This window comes from Pristis pectinata, chromosome 26, assembly GCF_009764475.1.
Source record: "Pristis pectinata isolate sPriPec2 chromosome 26, sPriPec2.1.pri, whole genome shotgun sequence".
Lineage (NCBI taxonomy): Eukaryota > Metazoa > Chordata > Chondrichthyes > Rhinopristiformes > Pristidae > Pristis > Pristis pectinata.
In genome coordinates this window covers 1,545,909-1,562,853 of record NC_067430.1, presented here as the reverse complement: position 1 = coordinate 1,562,853, position 16,945 = coordinate 1,545,909, and the positions used below count along the sequence as shown (strand labels likewise).

The window sequence follows — 16,945 nt, the reverse complement described above, 5'->3', positions numbered from 1 at the left end:
ACTCAGGAACAATTGGTGAGTTTATTTGAAGAGAAATAGAATGAGAGAGAGCCCACTGCGACTTGTCATAAACCTCAGTGAACCAGATCGTCCAAGTACACAGAAAGCTGCCACGCTGGGAGGGAGATCTTCTGGACACTTGTATCAATGCTCTCCCAGCAACAGGTTCCATCATTTGACTGCTGAAGGGCAGGAGGCCTCCATCTGAGTGAGGCCCTAGGAAGGAATGGGTCACAGGCTCAGGCTGGTATTTCAGGACAGACCAGGGTTGGAGTAGTGAATGTTCAGCCTCTTAACCATCGCCAAACCCTGGCATCCACCTCAGTCCCAGGACTATTTTCACAGCTGCTGCCACAAATACCTCCGAACGTCTGATGCTGTGATCCTCTGCCCTGCAGCACACAGTGTGGTTGGCAAGTCAAGGATTTATCAGCCTCCTGACTACAAGTGGTTAATCAAGGAGAGCACCATGTGGTAACCAGCAGGTTTTGAATGATTTAGTGACCTTGCACCACCAGTGTTTTTACTACACTATAACTGAACACCAACGTAACACTGCCATCGTGTTGTCTCTCTCTAACCTAGCTCGAGAACAGCTCCAGACTTCGTAACTGAAACCGAAAATCCCCTCCTGCTTCCCCACAGAGGTGACAGAGAGGTCTGTACTTACATAAGGTAAATGCCCAACCCCTCTACTAGAACTTTTCTTGGAGCGCAAGAGGATGAGGGGTGATCTTATAGAGGTATAAAAAAATTATGTATACATTCACCCTATCTATACTACTCAGTCTTTTACCCAGGGTTGGGGAATCATGAACTAGAGGGCATAGGTTTAAGGTGAGGCGTAGAGATTTAATAAGAACCCGAGGGGCAATTTTTTCACCCAGAGGCTGATCAGTATCTGGAAATGAGCTGCCAGAGGCAAGTACATTAACATCATTTAAAAAGGCACTTGGACAGGTACATGGATAGGAAAGATTTAGAGGGATATTGGCCAAATGCAGGCAAATGGGACTAGCTCAGATGGGAATCTTAATCAGCATGGACCAGTTGGTTCAAAGGGCCTTTTTCCATCCTGTATGACTAATCGATCATCTATTAAAGTCCACCGAACAATCCTTCAAAGAAATAAAGGACTGCTTCACCACGCCACATCCCAGCATAGGCCTCTTGGATGGGGAATGAACGGCTGTGTGGAAAACTGGGGAGAACGTTGGAGCTATTTCGGAAAGCCATGGCTCCAGTGAACCCCACCGCCCAACCCTACTCCAATGTGGTTCAATGCCACACTACACAGAAAGCAACACGAGCATTTGTACAACCTTAGTGTCTCACAGCAAGTCACTGTCATGGTAACATGAAACCCCAGGCAGCCAATAGATGCATGGCTCCAATTCATCTTTCTTGGGCACTGACTGGGGAACATCAGTGTATTCCCACACGGTTCTTCGAATAATACCAAGGGCAAACATCTCATCCAAAAAACTGTAGCACTCCCTCAGCGAATTCTCAACCCCTTGAAGAGAGACCTGCACTCAAAGTGCCACCAAAAGAGCCTTAGTTAATACTCAAGCTCCTTTCAGTCCAGAGTGCATAATGCCTGGTTTTGTACAACCACAAAGCAGTCACTGCTTTCCTTCACAGTTCCTTTCTCCGACCAGCGCAGCTGTCACCTCCCCTCCACCCCACCCCCAAGGTCAACTTCAGACCCGAGTCCAAGCTGGCTTCCCCTCAAATCATTCCACGCCAGGGAATGTGTGGGATGTTAAAACTGTAGATATATGGTAGATCCATGTGGTTGGAAGATGGCAGTGGTCACATTTTTAATGTTGTGTAGTGGTTTTCATAAATCAATAGTCAAATGTACATTACCACTAGTTGGGTGGGTGGCAGGAGAAAGGGGGTGGGCTGGGGGTGTTGATGGGCATGAGAAGAAACTTACAGGGAAACAGGCTCAATGTAAGAAAATACGAGATACGTGATGTGAGAAAATTGGTCCCTTTGACCAACATATTATCTTCATATTGTTACACCGTCTTATTTCTTTTAAACCATGCTCTGTGTTTCCTTACCCTGGGTTTTCCTCCTCCACTGATTACCCCAATATCTTGTCCTTTCCAGAAGCTTTAAAAAGAGACTTTTCCCCCACATGGTCACATCCACCCCTTCTCTGTGACAGGGGAGTGGCAACACCCTGGAACAGCAGGGGTTAAAATGAAGTTTCGGCAATCCACTTTAACTAAGCACGCCTGATTTTCCATTCCACATTAATTTCTGAGGCAAAGTTAAATTTTTCACCTCACCTTTCACTCTTTAGATCATTTTAATCTTCCTTTCACCTGTATTCAAACTCAAAATAAAGATTTGTGTAAATCTCTCTCATCAAGGATTGACATTGTGGCTCGCACACCAGGGTGTCACAATGTAGCTCCTAGGATTCAACCGAGACAACAGTGGAAAGAGGGGCCCCTTTGAACTTTAAGTGTTCAAACTCAATGTTAGTCTGACTTAAAAGGACACGGGTCAAGGCACACTCCAAACTTGAGCACATAATCCATGCGTACACACCAGTGCAGGGCCGATCAGGTGCCACAGGAATAAAGGTCTTGGATTTTGAAGAGAGCCTTAAACCAGGGTCCTATTTACCTCCAATTTCAGCACAGTCCCTGGTTGTAAGGCTGCCCTCAGTAACAGTGCCTATGAAACCACAAACGGTCTGAAAAACCAATCTGGTTCACCAACATCCTTCTAAGGAGGATTGCTGCCCACACTTAGCCCTGTCTGTATGTGACCCCAGACCTACCGGTGGTTGACTCCTTAATGCCTCCTCACTACAAGGCAATTCAGTTGGACAATAAGTTCCAAACCTGCCACTAATATCCACATTCTGGAAAAGGATAAAACAAAACTGCTTTTGATATTTCCCCCACATCAACATTGGCTGTCAGGCACCTTGAGATGTCCTGAAGTCACAAGAAAAAACACTTGTACCTTTTCTGTTGCGGTTGGAAATATACAAGGTGCTCCACAATAGAAGTCATTTTAAGCAAACTATATAAATCATGGTTCAGTTCTTTCAGACATCTAAATAGTTTCAAAAATTTGAAAGTAAAACTCTAGAATTGGAATGTGACTAAATTCTACTTGGAACTGAAAGCTTTTCTGCATTCTGTCCAACTCCATGTAGGAAGGCCTGATGCACATTCAAGTGGTGCTAGCCTGTCCCGTCCCTTTAAAAGAAGTTCCACGGGCTCCATTGTCACGGAGCAGACACTGGGGTTCTGACTCGCACTGCACCAGTTCTGGCAGTGAGCACAGCAAACCATCCTCAGCTGTCGCCCTATTCACCAAAGGATGTTTGGGAATGATTGGTTTACATGGTAGTTTATTGCAGAACAAAGTTCCCAAGGTGCTGGAGACTGGAAGTACAACTGGGTTTGGCCAAAGCGAGGCTGGTGTTCACATGATGCAATTTATCCCCTCCTTCAGAACACAAGGACAAATAATTGGAAAGTGAACCACAGAGCAACAGAAGAACAACCCACCTCCAACCAACTCTGGCATGGCTGGTATAACAGTCCAAGTGGGGGAGCCTCAATCAAGAGCAAGTACAAGTAGGTCATGAGCAGTTCAAAGGAAGAATTTTAGTTTGCTTAAAATGGGGAGCACCTTGTATATTTTTAGCAGGAGCGGCCTTACACAAAGGAGCAAGAGTGCAGCACACACTACCACTTGGAGGTCGTTGGCACTGTGCATTTATGACAAGAACTGATACCAAGGCCAAGGGAATAAAGGAATGTTGAAGGAGAGTCTGAGCAGGATAATTAGAGGGGGACCAAGTTCATTAGGAGCAGACACACTTGTTACATTGAACAATCTACCCACTCCACAGATGTGGGCATCAATGCTGAATTAACGTGTGGGAGTGCTATGCTGATGGAAGTTCTGCGTTTGAGATGAGTTGTTAGATCAAAGCACCCATCTATACTCTCAGGAGAAATACAGGGGCGAAGCATGATATCTGGCCATCAAACTGCTGTCTGTGGGATCTTGCCACATGTAAATTGGCTATACTACAAGTGTGATGACTTGGTTGTCATGTGCTTTGGATCATTTTGAAAATTATGCAAAAAAATGCTCTTGAAATACTCTGTCAAAAAGCCGTGACAGACAATGAAGTCTGTGGCCTTGCCTGTGCAAAGTACAAATATAATCCATGATCACCAAAATCTTTGAGCAAACCCAACTTGTACAGAATTTCTTCGCAGTAGAGATCAGCTCAGGTATAAAATTAAAACACAGCCCAAACCCAAGCTGACCATGGCCAAACCTGACCCAACCCGAGCCTAAGGACTTCCTACATTTCCTACACATGTGTGTATCACCATTGATCAAGACTAGACATCACTAGTAGCAATACAAATCACATCCTCTGCTCCAGGTGTAAAATGGCAAGGCTCGTCCCATCCCAAAGTTGACACATAGTGCTGGCACCCGTGGGCTTGGGCTGGGTACCAGGCTCAAGAGCCAAGTACTTTCCAAGATGTGCCTCTCCTCCTCCTAACTGTTTATTTTGTTACTATAATCCCTCCCTTGAATTTCTAACTGCACTTAGGACCATAAATGTCACTATCAAACACCAAATCCAATTCAAAAGTATTCTCAGTACAGTGCAGTTTTCTACAAAGAGCATAAATTACCCTCAGCTTCGACTTTGTAATAGTCTGTCCAAAGTTTCATAGCATAAGTTATAGTAATTACCATACAATCCTCCATTTGACTGTATTCTCGCAGTAACCTTGTGTACAGCAAGTACTGGAGTTCTCACTGTGAAGCAGAAATGCTGTTTGAATCCTTGAAGGGTTAAACTCCATTAACTTTAAAACTTTATCAGCATTCTTTTAATAATTGTTCTCCTCCCTATTCAGTTACCCGAGTGTCACACATTTTCACAGACAGACTTCCTCAGTACAAGTGGGCGCTTGTTTTAGCTAGCAGCACTCTCATCTCAGGCGCCAAACGTTTCCAAGCCAATGCAAATGTGCGTACAGTTCATTAAAGGTAGCAGGGCAGGTTGAGAAAGTGGTTATAAAAAGCCAAGGAATCCTCGGCTTTATAAATAGAGTCTGGGAACATGAGGAATCTTAACAACCAATTGGTATCCAATTATGGGCGCCACAGTCAGCAAAGATGTACAGACTTGAAAGGAGGTACAGAAGAGATTTACTAAAATGATTTCAGGGGTGAGAAACTTTAGTTATGTGGAACACAACAACTTGGTGGGGGGGATTTGATTGACCTATTTAAAACTATGAAGGGCCTGGACAGAGTGGATGGAGAGAAACTGTCCCCTTTGGCAGAGGTGTCAAGAACAAGGGGACATAGGATGAAGGTGAGGACTGGTTAGGATCTGGAATGCACCACCAGGGGGCATAGTGGGGGCAGATTCAATTGAGGTGCTCTATAGACGTGGATAGATATCTAAAAGGAATGACTTCTCAGGGCAATGGAGAGAGGGTGGGAAATGGGACTGGCTAAATTACCAAGAACTGGTATAGACTCGATAGACCAAATGGCCTCCCTCTACTTACGCAATTCGAACTAATGCTCAAAGCTGACAGTTTATTGCTGTGCTGGGGAGAACCATGGATCGTCCTTTCATACAAGATATCAGACCACACTCCAAGCACATGATCACCTACTTGCACAGAAGAGCTCAACAACGGAAGAAGAACACCAAAGTCCTTGCTAGCGAGTGTACAAAACTAACATTGAAGAGCGCACATTCCCTTTTCAGAAACACTCCTTCCCTCACACTAACAAGCAACCCAGAGGTTAGGAACCCAATAGTTGACCAGTCCAAGGGTCACTGTGCAATACAAGCTTTCTTGTTCTTTTAAAATCTTAGCCTCAGTTGACAACTACGTGCAACATGTACCAACACTGCAGCTCAGTCCAATCTCCACGCACTCATTGAAAAGAGAGCTCCCATCCAGTTACTTTATAATAGCTGCCAGGCAGAACAACCACTTATCCCAGCATCTGAGAGCTCACTATATAGCCCCAGGCAATATACTCTGACACACTCGTTGAATGCAAGTCCAAACATGCTTGGCCAGATGACAGAATCCTTGAATCCAGATTCCTAAATTTTTGCCCATTGTGTTTGCTTCAGCACTATGGCTTTCCTCCCAGGCAAGTCCCACCCTTCCTCTGGTATCGGTGTGCGGACTCCCCTGGGGGAGATGGCCTGGGTTAGCACAAAGCTTCTTCAACTCCAACCACGCTGGCAGCAAACTGAACTTCAAATCTTAGCAAAACTCCCCATTGCTTCCACACCCAAAGGATGAGACAAGCCAGCCCCAGGCTTTCCACGAAAGCCAAGTCCAGTTTGTAATCAGCTGATACTGTTTTCAGTGGAATACCACTTCTTATTAGCTCCAAAACTCACACTTTCCTACAAATCCTATTGAGAGAAGGTAACATTATAACAAAGGAACAATTAACTGAAAACAATTTCAAACAAAGGGTGAAAGTAAATGTAAACACTAAATTGTAATTAACCTTTCTCCGTAAGGAAAATATTGTGGTCACTTGAAATCTGAAAGAAAACTGGAAAATGGTGGAAATCCTCAGGTCAGGCAGCATCTTTGAGGAAAGAAGTGGAGTTCATGCTTCAATTTAGTGACCTTTCATCAGAAGTGGGAGAAGTTAGAAATGGGACAAGTTTTAAGCTGCAAAGAGAACACAGAGTGTCTGTGAGCGGGTTGGGATCCAGACAGACTGAATGGCACAAGAGATGGAGGTGCTGCTGAGAGAGGGCGCACTGTTTCAGGTAATAAGCTGCTCCAGCCTTGTAGCTTACACTTCCAGCAGAGAGGTGTCCCCACACCCCTCCCCCCAACCCCGATAACTTCAGATTTCATATATCACACCACTCCATGTATCTAGGGAAAGTCTGATAGAATCCACTTCTAATAGATGGTCAATGCCCAAAATATTAACTGTTCCTCTCTCTACAGATGCTGCCTGATTAGCTCAATATTTCCAGCATTTTCTGTTTTTATTTCCAATTTATTTTAACTGTTTACTAGAATTATAAAGTTAGGAGAATTTTTCTTGATAACACACTGACCTCTTATGATCAAGAATGTTCTGCTTAAAAGAATTTAGAAGGATAATCAAGAGTAAATGGAATTGGGTAAAAATTGGGTAAAAAGGACAAATATGCATTACAACAGGGAACAATTGAACAAATGGGATCAACAAAGTGTTGGAGGAACTCAGTGGGTCAGGCAGCATCTGTAGAGTCAACGTTTCAGGTAGAGACACTTCATCTGGACTCTGGGATCATTTGGTTAGCTCTGCCTATGAAAATAACCTGAAAAGCCTTCATAACCTGAAAATCAAAGTTCCGATCAGACCCTAAACTGACTCTGGTAAACCAACGGTTTAAGTCTTGTACACAAAACATTCCCTCCATATGGTCCTCGTCATGGGTGTCCCACTGAAATCTCCCTCAACAAGCCATCTCTTCCACCAGTCTATGTAAACTTGGCAAATAATCCACAGTTTGGCAACTTTATTTGTCATCTTCCCTATAGTGGATTAAAGATTTGCAGTAACTCTGTAAGAATGCCTACCCACTACATGTAACCTAATTGTTTAATTCCTTCAACCGCACACAAACTTAGGTTTAGACTGTGATGAAATCTCTCCTTCAGTAAAAGACCGACCAAGCCTGTAGTCGCCAAGAGACTCCCAGTCCCTTGCCAACTCTCTGCTTTGACCCATTGCAGCAGACCACCATGGCCCAGGTAAATGTTTATGGTACTGAGAACCTTTCAGCCATGGTTCAGGAGCACACAGAATACCCACATCAGCATTGAAAGGAACACACCACCTCACAAAATGACCATCTGCTCACTTCATCATCCACCTCCTACCCCATCTGTGGAAGACTCTGCGGTTCCCACCTGATTGACAATCAGAACCCACAGAACTGGAGCAGAAGCAAGTTATCCTCGATCTGGAAGGACTGGCTAAGGAAAACAACTGACAAGCCACATGGGTTAATCACCTTTACATTCCATCCACATTCATTGCAGTCCATTTAAATTCGGCCATCATGCTCACCAGCATTTCTTCAGAATTAGCTGTGGCTCACCCCTGGCACAACGTGCTAGAAACCCTGGCTAAAGCACAACCAGCAAGGCCCAAGTAGAAAAGGTTCACACAGATACACTCAAATACATCACTGCAAGCACTAAACACATTAAGTATCTCTTCACGTAAACAGTGAAAATGTGGCCAATTCTAAGACTGAATAATTCAGTATTGCAAACAGAAAGTACTTCACAGATTCACAGCAAGATTAAAACACCAAAGGAAGCTATTCAGCCTGTCAAGCACATACTGGCTCAATGTGCCAGCAATCCATACAGTCCCACTCCGAATCTCTCTCCCCAAACCAGTATATTCTCTTTTCAGAGGGTAACCAGCTCCTGTCCGAATGCTGCAATTGAACCTGCATCCACCATTCCAGACCCTAAACACTCAATATGTAAAAACACTTCCATGTCATTTTTTGGTTCTTTTGCCAATCACCTTCATTCCGTGTTCCCTGATTCTTGAGCTCGCAACCAATAGGAACAGTCCGTGTTCCTTTGTTCCCAGGTTCCTGACCCCTCTGCCGATGGGAACAATTCCTTTCCATCTCTACATTTCATGATTTTAAATACTTCCATCCCATATTCTGGCAAGCTACCCTGTTCCAAGGAGTACCACGCCAGATTCTTCAGTCTAGCCACAAAACCAAAGTTCCTCATCTCTGGAATCATTTTCCTTAATGTTTCTTCGCCCTTTCCAAAGCCTTCACATTTTTCCTGAAGCATGGTGCCAGAACTGGACATGATACGCCATTCGTGCCTGAACCAGTGGTTTACTGTGACTTCCCCATTCTTGCTTTCTCTCCCCCTATTTATGAAGCCCAGCATCCCCCATGTTTCCTGTAAGTGGTACATACTCCATGTCAGACTGTTGACAACATCCCTATTGATCTATCAGTATCTATTCAGTGCACAAGGCCACAGGAGTTACATGAGGCGTTAGTGAGACCACACCTACAGCACTGTGTACAGTACTGGTCTCCTTATTCAAAAGGCTTCGGACTGCATTGGAAGCAGTTCGAAGAAGCTTTATAAGACTAACACCTGGAATGGGCAGGTGCATCTTAGGAGGAAAGGTTGGACAGGGCAGGCTTGTATCCGCTGGAGCTTAAAGAGTGAGAGGTGACTTGTTTGAAATATACAAGGTCTTGACAGTGTGAATGTGGAGAGAGTGTTTCCTCTTGTGACAATGTAGAACGAGAGGGTCACTCTTCAAAAATAAGGTTGCACATTTAAGCGAAGAGGTGAATTCTTTTCTTTCAGAGGGTTGTGGTTCTTTGCAAATCTCTTTCTCAAAAAGGTAGTGGAAGCAGCGCGTTCAAATATTTTCAAGCCAGAGATGGGGAGTGTCAGTTTCATACAGCACAGGAACATACCTGAGCTAGTTCCATTTGCCTGTGATTGGTCCATATGCCTTAAAACCGTTCCTATCCACCTACCTGTCAAAACGTCTTTTAGAAGTTGTTATTGCACCTGCTTCTACCACTTCCTCTGGCAGCTCGTTCCACATACCCACCACCCGCTGGTCCCTTTTAAATCTTTCCCCTCTCATCTTTATCCTGTGCCCTCTAGTTTTAGACTCCCCGACTCTGGGTGAAAGACTGTGATCACCCAGCTTATCTATACTGCTCATGATTTTATAAAGCTCGATAAGGTCGACCCGCAGCCTCCTACACTCCAGGGAAGAAAGTCCCAGCCCATCCAGTCTCTCCTTACAACTCAAACCCTCCAGTCCCATCAACAACCTTGTGAATCTCTTCTGCACCCCCTCTAGTTTAATCACATGGCGACCAGAACTGGACACAATACTCCGTGCAGTCTCACCAACATCTTGTACATCCCAACTCTTCTACTCAATGCCCTGACTGACGATGGCAAGCACCACCTTCATCACGCTTTCACCAACCTGTCTACCCATGTTGCCACTTTCAGGAACCATGTACTTGTACCCCTAGGTCTCTGTTCCACAACACAACTCCCCAAAATGCACCACTTTACACTCCTCTTAGTCAAATTCCATCTGCCATTCCTTTGCCTACTTTCCCAAAGGATCTAGATCCTGTCGTAACCTTAGACAACCTTCTTCCCTGTCCACCACACCACCAATTTTGGTGTCATCTGCAAACTTACTAATTGTGCCTCCTATATTCTCATCCAAACCCAAATATGATCAACCACAGGGGATCCAGCACCAGCCTCCGCAGCACACCACTGCTCACAGGCCTCCAATCTGAAAAACCCTCCACTACCAGCCTCTACCTCCTTCCACCAAATAATTTTGTATCCAATTGGCTAGCTCACCCTGGATCCCATATGATCTAACCTTCCAGACCAGCCTACCATGTGGCACCTTGTCAAAGACCCTGCTAAAGTCTATGTAAACAACGCCAACTACCCTGCCCTCATCAATTCTCCCTTGGTCACCTCTTCAAGCTCAACCAAATTGGACAAGAAAATGAATGCAAGGTTATTTGAGGTGGATGAGAATGCAGAGTTGAGATTACAATCAGATCAGTTGTGATTTTACTGAGGGGATGTGTAGCCAACTCCTGCTCCTGATTTGCATTGCAAACCTACTCCTACCACTGAGGTTTCCATGGATTAAATGTCTAGATCTCATATTAACATCTGATCAGTTTAGAAAGAGGGTATGGAATACATGGAGTCATCTGCAACCAATATCCGGATACATTTCAATCCAGTTAAATTTTTGTCCATAAACAGCATTCCACCAAATCTAGATTGGTGGAGCCAACTCCTGACATTGATGGTAAACTTGTGCATCTCACTGCAGCCATGCAAGATGTTATCTTCAATGGTTGAGAAATGATTTCATCAACTGGGAATCTGCTTTACATTGACAACTTCACACACAGAGGAAAATTACATTTTACAAGCCTTTCATTTCTCCAAGCCAAAGTCACAAGAGCATCAAATATCCCAGACCACAGCCTTGGTGTCAATTCACATCATCATTTTCATTCCATTGGATTTGGATGCAGCAAAAGATTTCATAGATTGTTTTACCCATATTAAATATTTCTTACACCAAGATACAACTCAATATTGTGACAATTACCACAGCAGTGAGAATGTCCCCAACTTGAAATTGTTCTCTAAATCGTCCCAACTCAACCTGCCTCATAAATCTTAGCTGGTCAATTTTCAGTCTGAATCATGCAACCTACTTTCACCTGGTTTTGGGGGAGGTTGAATCTGATGCTGGTGTACCTCCTACTTTCACAACAGGACCTCACTGGCAAATGCATTTCCCCCAGCCTGGTGCCTGCAAACATGGTCCCATTCCAGCCCACTCAGGAGAAGCGAGTGCCAGCCCATTGCAGGTGCAAGTTTTATGCTGGGCATTGAAAGTGTGCCTGCAGAAAGCCCAGATCTCCACTAATTAAAACACTGTCACTGCCCTTAGTAATTATCTTTGCCAATCAAAAGTCTGAAATCAAGAATGCAGATATCAACCGTTATTTATTTAATTGCATAGCAGAAGGTGCTCAGATAGCTAAATGGCCAAATGGCCAACATTTCCAAAGGAGCCCATCTTTCTCAGGAACTGAATGACCTACCCCTGTTCCTAACACTGCCAAAGACTCCAACTTTTTAAGGCACAATCCAGCCCATAATTCTAAGCAGAGCGTTGTACAGTAAAATTAGCTTTTCTAAAAATACAGCATCTATGGAAAGGGATTCAGTTACAATAACTCTCAAAACAGCTTCTTCCAGCTCTCGCTCAGCCTCTGTTCAGAGGCGACGTAGATAGTTTAATAGGCACCCCACTTCTCTCCTCCCTTTCACTCCTGATAGTGCGAAAGCTGGGGTCCGTCCTGCAGTCAATATCTCGATTACAAGATGGCGCCGAAGCATGGCGACACGTTGCAAGCTGCTCTCTACAGATCTACTCGTTACCTTTACTATAATCATTCTACACTTTTAAATTTAAACTCTATGTCACTATGTACGGTTATTGTCTTTACCTGTACTACGTCAATGCACTCTGTACTGACTCAATGTAACTGCACTGTGTAATGAATTGACCTGTACGATCAGTTTTGTAAGACAAGTTTTTCCCACTGTACCTCTGTATAAGTGACAATAATAAACCAATACCAGTCAACATCTCTTAAATACCTCACTAAAGTGACTGCTAATGTGCAAGAAAGCGTGGGCTCATCAGTATAAAGGGAACTTTCAATCCTTATCTCACATGCTTTCTTGTGGGGTTATTTAGCCCCACATCTCTTCCCTCCACTGGCAATACCTCAACAGACATCATTTCTGGACCAGGAATTCACATCCGGACCATGTCTATTCTACAAAGCTCGAGACCACACAATGAAATCACATTTCTAGGTGAAAGCGTCACCCACTCGGTTCTAAAAAGAACTCTCATAGTTCTTGTGATGTAAAGCAAGGATAATGTGCTGCCCTAATCTGTGGGTTGAAAGTATGAGTCATAGTTATTTTATCATCTAATTTCCAACTTTTTCTTTTGCCTTTCATCGCCACAATCACAATTCAGACAAGACAGATGATCACAATCAAAGCAAGTTCAATCTCTGTGAATCTTCATGCACACCATTTCTCTCCCTAAATCAGTGAGGATTTTAATCACAGTCTAGACCCTAACTCCAACCTTACTTCTCCAGCTGTTAACCCAGTCATTCTCCATCAGCAGTCTAAAGATGATAAACTTCTCGTCACTCTTTTCAAATCCCTCCACGGCTTCGCACCTCCCCACCCATGCCCCCAACCTCTCAATCCTCCAATATCTTTGTGCTCCTCCAATGTGACCTCCTCCACTATCCCAAGGCAGAAGGAGAAAGTGTAGGAGAACTGAATGTAATGAACATGAAGGTCTTTGGTGTGGGGCAGAAAACATGCCGAGTGTTGGATATGTTCAATGTTATTGGAGTATGGGAGGCCAGCTGTAAGAATATTGGTGCAGTCAAACTCAGTGGTCCCAGTGAGGAGAGAGAGAGGGAGAGAGAGGGAGAGAGAGAGAGAGAGAGAGAGAGAGAGAGCGAGAGAGGGAGAGAGGGAGAGAGGGAGAGAGGGAGAGAGGAGAGAGGGAGAGAGGAGAGAGGGAGAGAGGGAGAGAGGGAGAGAGGGAGAGAGGGAGAGAGGGAGAGAGGGAGAGAGGGAGAGAGGGAGAGAGGGAGAGAGGGAGAGAGGGAGAGAGAGAGGGAGAGAGGGAGAGAGGGAGAGAGGGAGAGAGGGAGAGAGGGAGAGAGGGAGAGAGGGAGAGAGGGAGAGAGGGAGAGAGGGAGAGAGGGAGAGAGGGAGAGAGGGAGAGAGGGAGAGAGGGAGAGAGGGAGAGAGGGAGAGAGGGAGAGAGGGAGAGAGGGAGAGAGGGAGAGAGGAGAGAGAGGGAGAGAGGGAGAGAGGGAGAGGAGGGAGAGAGGGAGAGAGGGAGAGAGGGAGAGAGGGAGAGAGGAGAGAGAGAGGGGCAGAGAGAGTGTTGGAGAGAGAGAGAGAGGAAGAGAGAGAGAGAGAGAGTATTCCAGAGTGTCATGTTTCTGAGTAAGTGTTCTTAAAGTCAGGGATTAATCTGAGTTTGAGGCTCCGTGATAAAGGGAACAGCCAGACTGCACTCTTTGTTCTGTATGAACGTGGCCAAGGACGGGAAAAGAATCAGTCTCCGCCTTTCTGGATACATTCACAACAGGGTGCAAGGCAATTATTTAACCACAAGGATGATCAAAAGAATCACAGATCAATGGTGAGGTAATCCCGGGAATCTTCATTGGGTGTATCCAAACTAACCCCACCTACACGTGCAATTTCCTCCACAGGCCAGACGAGGCAGAGAACAAGCCAAGGACTTGGAATCAGGGAAGATAGTAAGTCAATTATAGAGAGACATAGAATCAGAGCGATATAGCATGGAAACTCAACCCAAGTCTGCACCGACCATCAGCAACCTGTTTACACTAATCTATATTCATCCCATTTTTACTCTCCCCTCATTCTTAACAAGCTTCTACCCTGCTGTTATAAGACTATTGAATGGTTCCTTAGTACAATAAAATGGACTCTTGACCTCACAATCTACCTCATTATGGCCTTGCACCTTATTGTCTACCTGCACTGCACTTCCTCTGTAGCTGAAACACTATATTCTGCATTCTGTTATTGTTTTCCTTTGTACTACCTCAATGCACTGTGTAATGAAATGATCTGTATGGACGGTATGCAAGACAATTTTTTCACCATACCTTGGTATCTGTGATAATAATAAACCAAACTGCAACTCACCCCGAGGTTTTATCACTCACCTACACTAACGACAATTCACAGCAGCCAATTAAACCCACACATCTTTGGGGGCATGAGAGGAAACCAGCACAGTGACAGGGAGAACATGCAAACTCCAAACAGGCAGCACTGAATGTCCGGATTGAACCCAGGTCTCTGGCCCTGAGAGGCAGCACCACCCTTGCTGCAGTCAGATGAAGGAGAAAGAGGTGCCGCCTTGCTGCAGCAGTGGATGGCGGGACCGTACAGAATGTAGAGGATGGGTCACCAAGGGAATGGCGCGTCTTCCCAAATTTGCCCAGGGCAGTTTCATTGCGCGTTAAGTACAGGGTATCGAACGGTTCGGATTTGCCTCGTCACCTGTGCACTTAATCACATCGCAACCTCCAACCTCCTTGTCCCCCAATTCTCCAGTCTGAATCAATGGCATCAGAGCACAGACTGCTCCACATGCACCAGCCATCTCAGCAAACCACTGTTCTACAAGCCAGCACTGAGACCAAGTGGGTCACACCCAACATTGACACACCTGTCCAGAAGTCCCATCTGTAAAATTAGGTAGCAAATATAATGGGAATCTGATCAACGGCCATCAGAATCTTGCTCCCACACACAAAGATGCCAAGCATAGCCCTTGGGGATCATAGATTCACGGTAACGTTCACACACCTGCACTCTTCCCCAGCTTAACGCCAGACCATTCAGGTTTATTTCACACCTTTAAGCACTGGTGGCGCAATAAAGGCAAGGGTAAAAGAATGTTCTGCAACAATTTATTTAACAAGGTTCATAGCAATTCCAGAAACATTCCCAAGATTACAACAAACGTTGACAAGGCTTCAATCCGCGACTCTTGTAATAACTGTACGGAGAACCAACCATCTCACCAATTCCATCGACGTGCTAAAACAAACCTGACGATGGAATGGAAGTGTTCCACAGCCTAGCACTGTGATTCAGCTGGAAGAGTTGAACCAGAAACGAATAGACTCTGAAACAACTTCACAGATTCTGTAAAGGAGACTATATAACTCTTGTAGCGGGTCCAGCCTCCCCGCTGCCATCACAGCTGGGTGACCGAATCCACTGGGTGCAGAGAGATATTTGGTCTCTAACCTGGTGAGGGGCCCAGTACAAAGTCCAGTGTCTGTGTGAGTGCCGCAAGAGACTGTACGAAGCCCCAGAACATCATACCAACTTTCCAGCCAACCTCCCGAGTTTAAAAGTCCCATCATTTGTGATTAAACTTTTATGCTTGTCAGTCCAGTCGAAGACAGGCTCAATAAAAAGATCTTTCTGCAGAAATGATGTGGAGCCAGGAGATGGACTCATTTAGACCAAACTATGAATAGGTTTAAGACATAGCAATAGTTCCAAGCTGGATAAAATTAGCCATTGCTGCTATCTGGTAGCAGTTTTACACAAATACACCCGGGGAACTGAAGCAAAGTCGGACCCGAACTCCCCCAAACTATCCGGCGCCCGCTCCCCGAGCCCGCACAAACTTGTGCAGAAGTTTGAAAACTTTGGGAAGTGTTACTGGAGGGGATCGGCGGTCCCTCCGGCGCCACGTTCACTGCCCTCACATGCACGGGAAGCGGCCCCTCGTACTCACAGCGAAGGAGAGGAGGAGGAGGTGAATGAGGAGCCGGCAGCGACCTGGCCACGCGTCCCTGCCTCCCATTTCTCTCTGCCCGGCGCCCGCCCGCTCTCGCCGCCACGGCCGACTTGTTCACACTCCCTGGGTCGTAGCGACACCGTCCTGGGCTGCTCCGGCTCTGCCCACCCGCTCACCGTGCCAGCTCGGCCCGTGGGAGCGACCACGTCCGTCCCGCCCTCCGGTCCCGTCCCGCCCCCTGCCTCCGCACAAAGCCCACCATGGATTCCCCGGAATGGACCCGCCCCTGCACACTCTCCGGACTGGACTTTCGGGAGCGGGATCACACGCCCAAGCAGCCTGCCTTCCCATTGGTGCGTTCTTGGGTCGGACCCCCGACACCTCCCGGGCAGCCCTGCCGGAGTGCGGCACTGCCGCCGGCACCATTGAACCAAGGCTCTCTGCGTACTCATAGTACTCATGGAAGAAGTAGACCCCTGGGCCTCTTCCACCTTTCAAGGCAGGTCACAGCTGATTGTAACCTCCACCCCGCGCTCCTCGCTGCCCCGCAGTCACCTCTCATCCCCTTCCTGACCAAGAATGTCTCTCCCTCTGCTTTACAACATTCAAAGACTCCTTGGGGAAGAGAGTGCCACAGATCCAGTTCTCTCTGAGAAACAGGCCACCCCAACGAAGATCAGAGAGTTCACCCTGGTCTCCAGGTTGATAGCTGTTCCACACCAGAGTGGCAGGTACATGGACCCAGTGAGCAGGGTTCAATCCTGATGTCCAGTGCTGCCTGTGTGGAGTTTGCATGTCCTCCTTGTGGCTGCATAGTTTGCCCCTGGTGTCTCGTTCCTTCCCACATCCACAAGAGGTGCTAGTTGTTGGATTAATTGGCTACTGTAAG

The 16,945-nt window shown here is 45.9% G+C and overlaps 1 protein-coding gene across 6 annotated transcripts in view; it reads right to left on the bottom strand.

The window, feature by feature from the left end:
- The window catches only part of hspg2 (heparan sulfate proteoglycan 2), a 429,897-nt gene extending 413,642 nt beyond the window's left edge, over positions 1-16,255 (bottom strand). For all 6 annotated transcript variants that reach the window (XM_052039638.1, XM_052039640.1, XM_052039643.1 and 3 more), the window contains exon 1: positions 16,054-16,255. In XM_052039638.1, the coding sequence (XP_051895598.1) occupies positions 16,054-16,122 (69 nt within the window). In that variant the 5' untranslated portion in view covers positions 16,123-16,255. The remainder of the gene's footprint in view (positions 1-16,053) is intronic.
- Between the last annotated feature and the right edge of the window lie 690 nt (positions 16,256-16,945).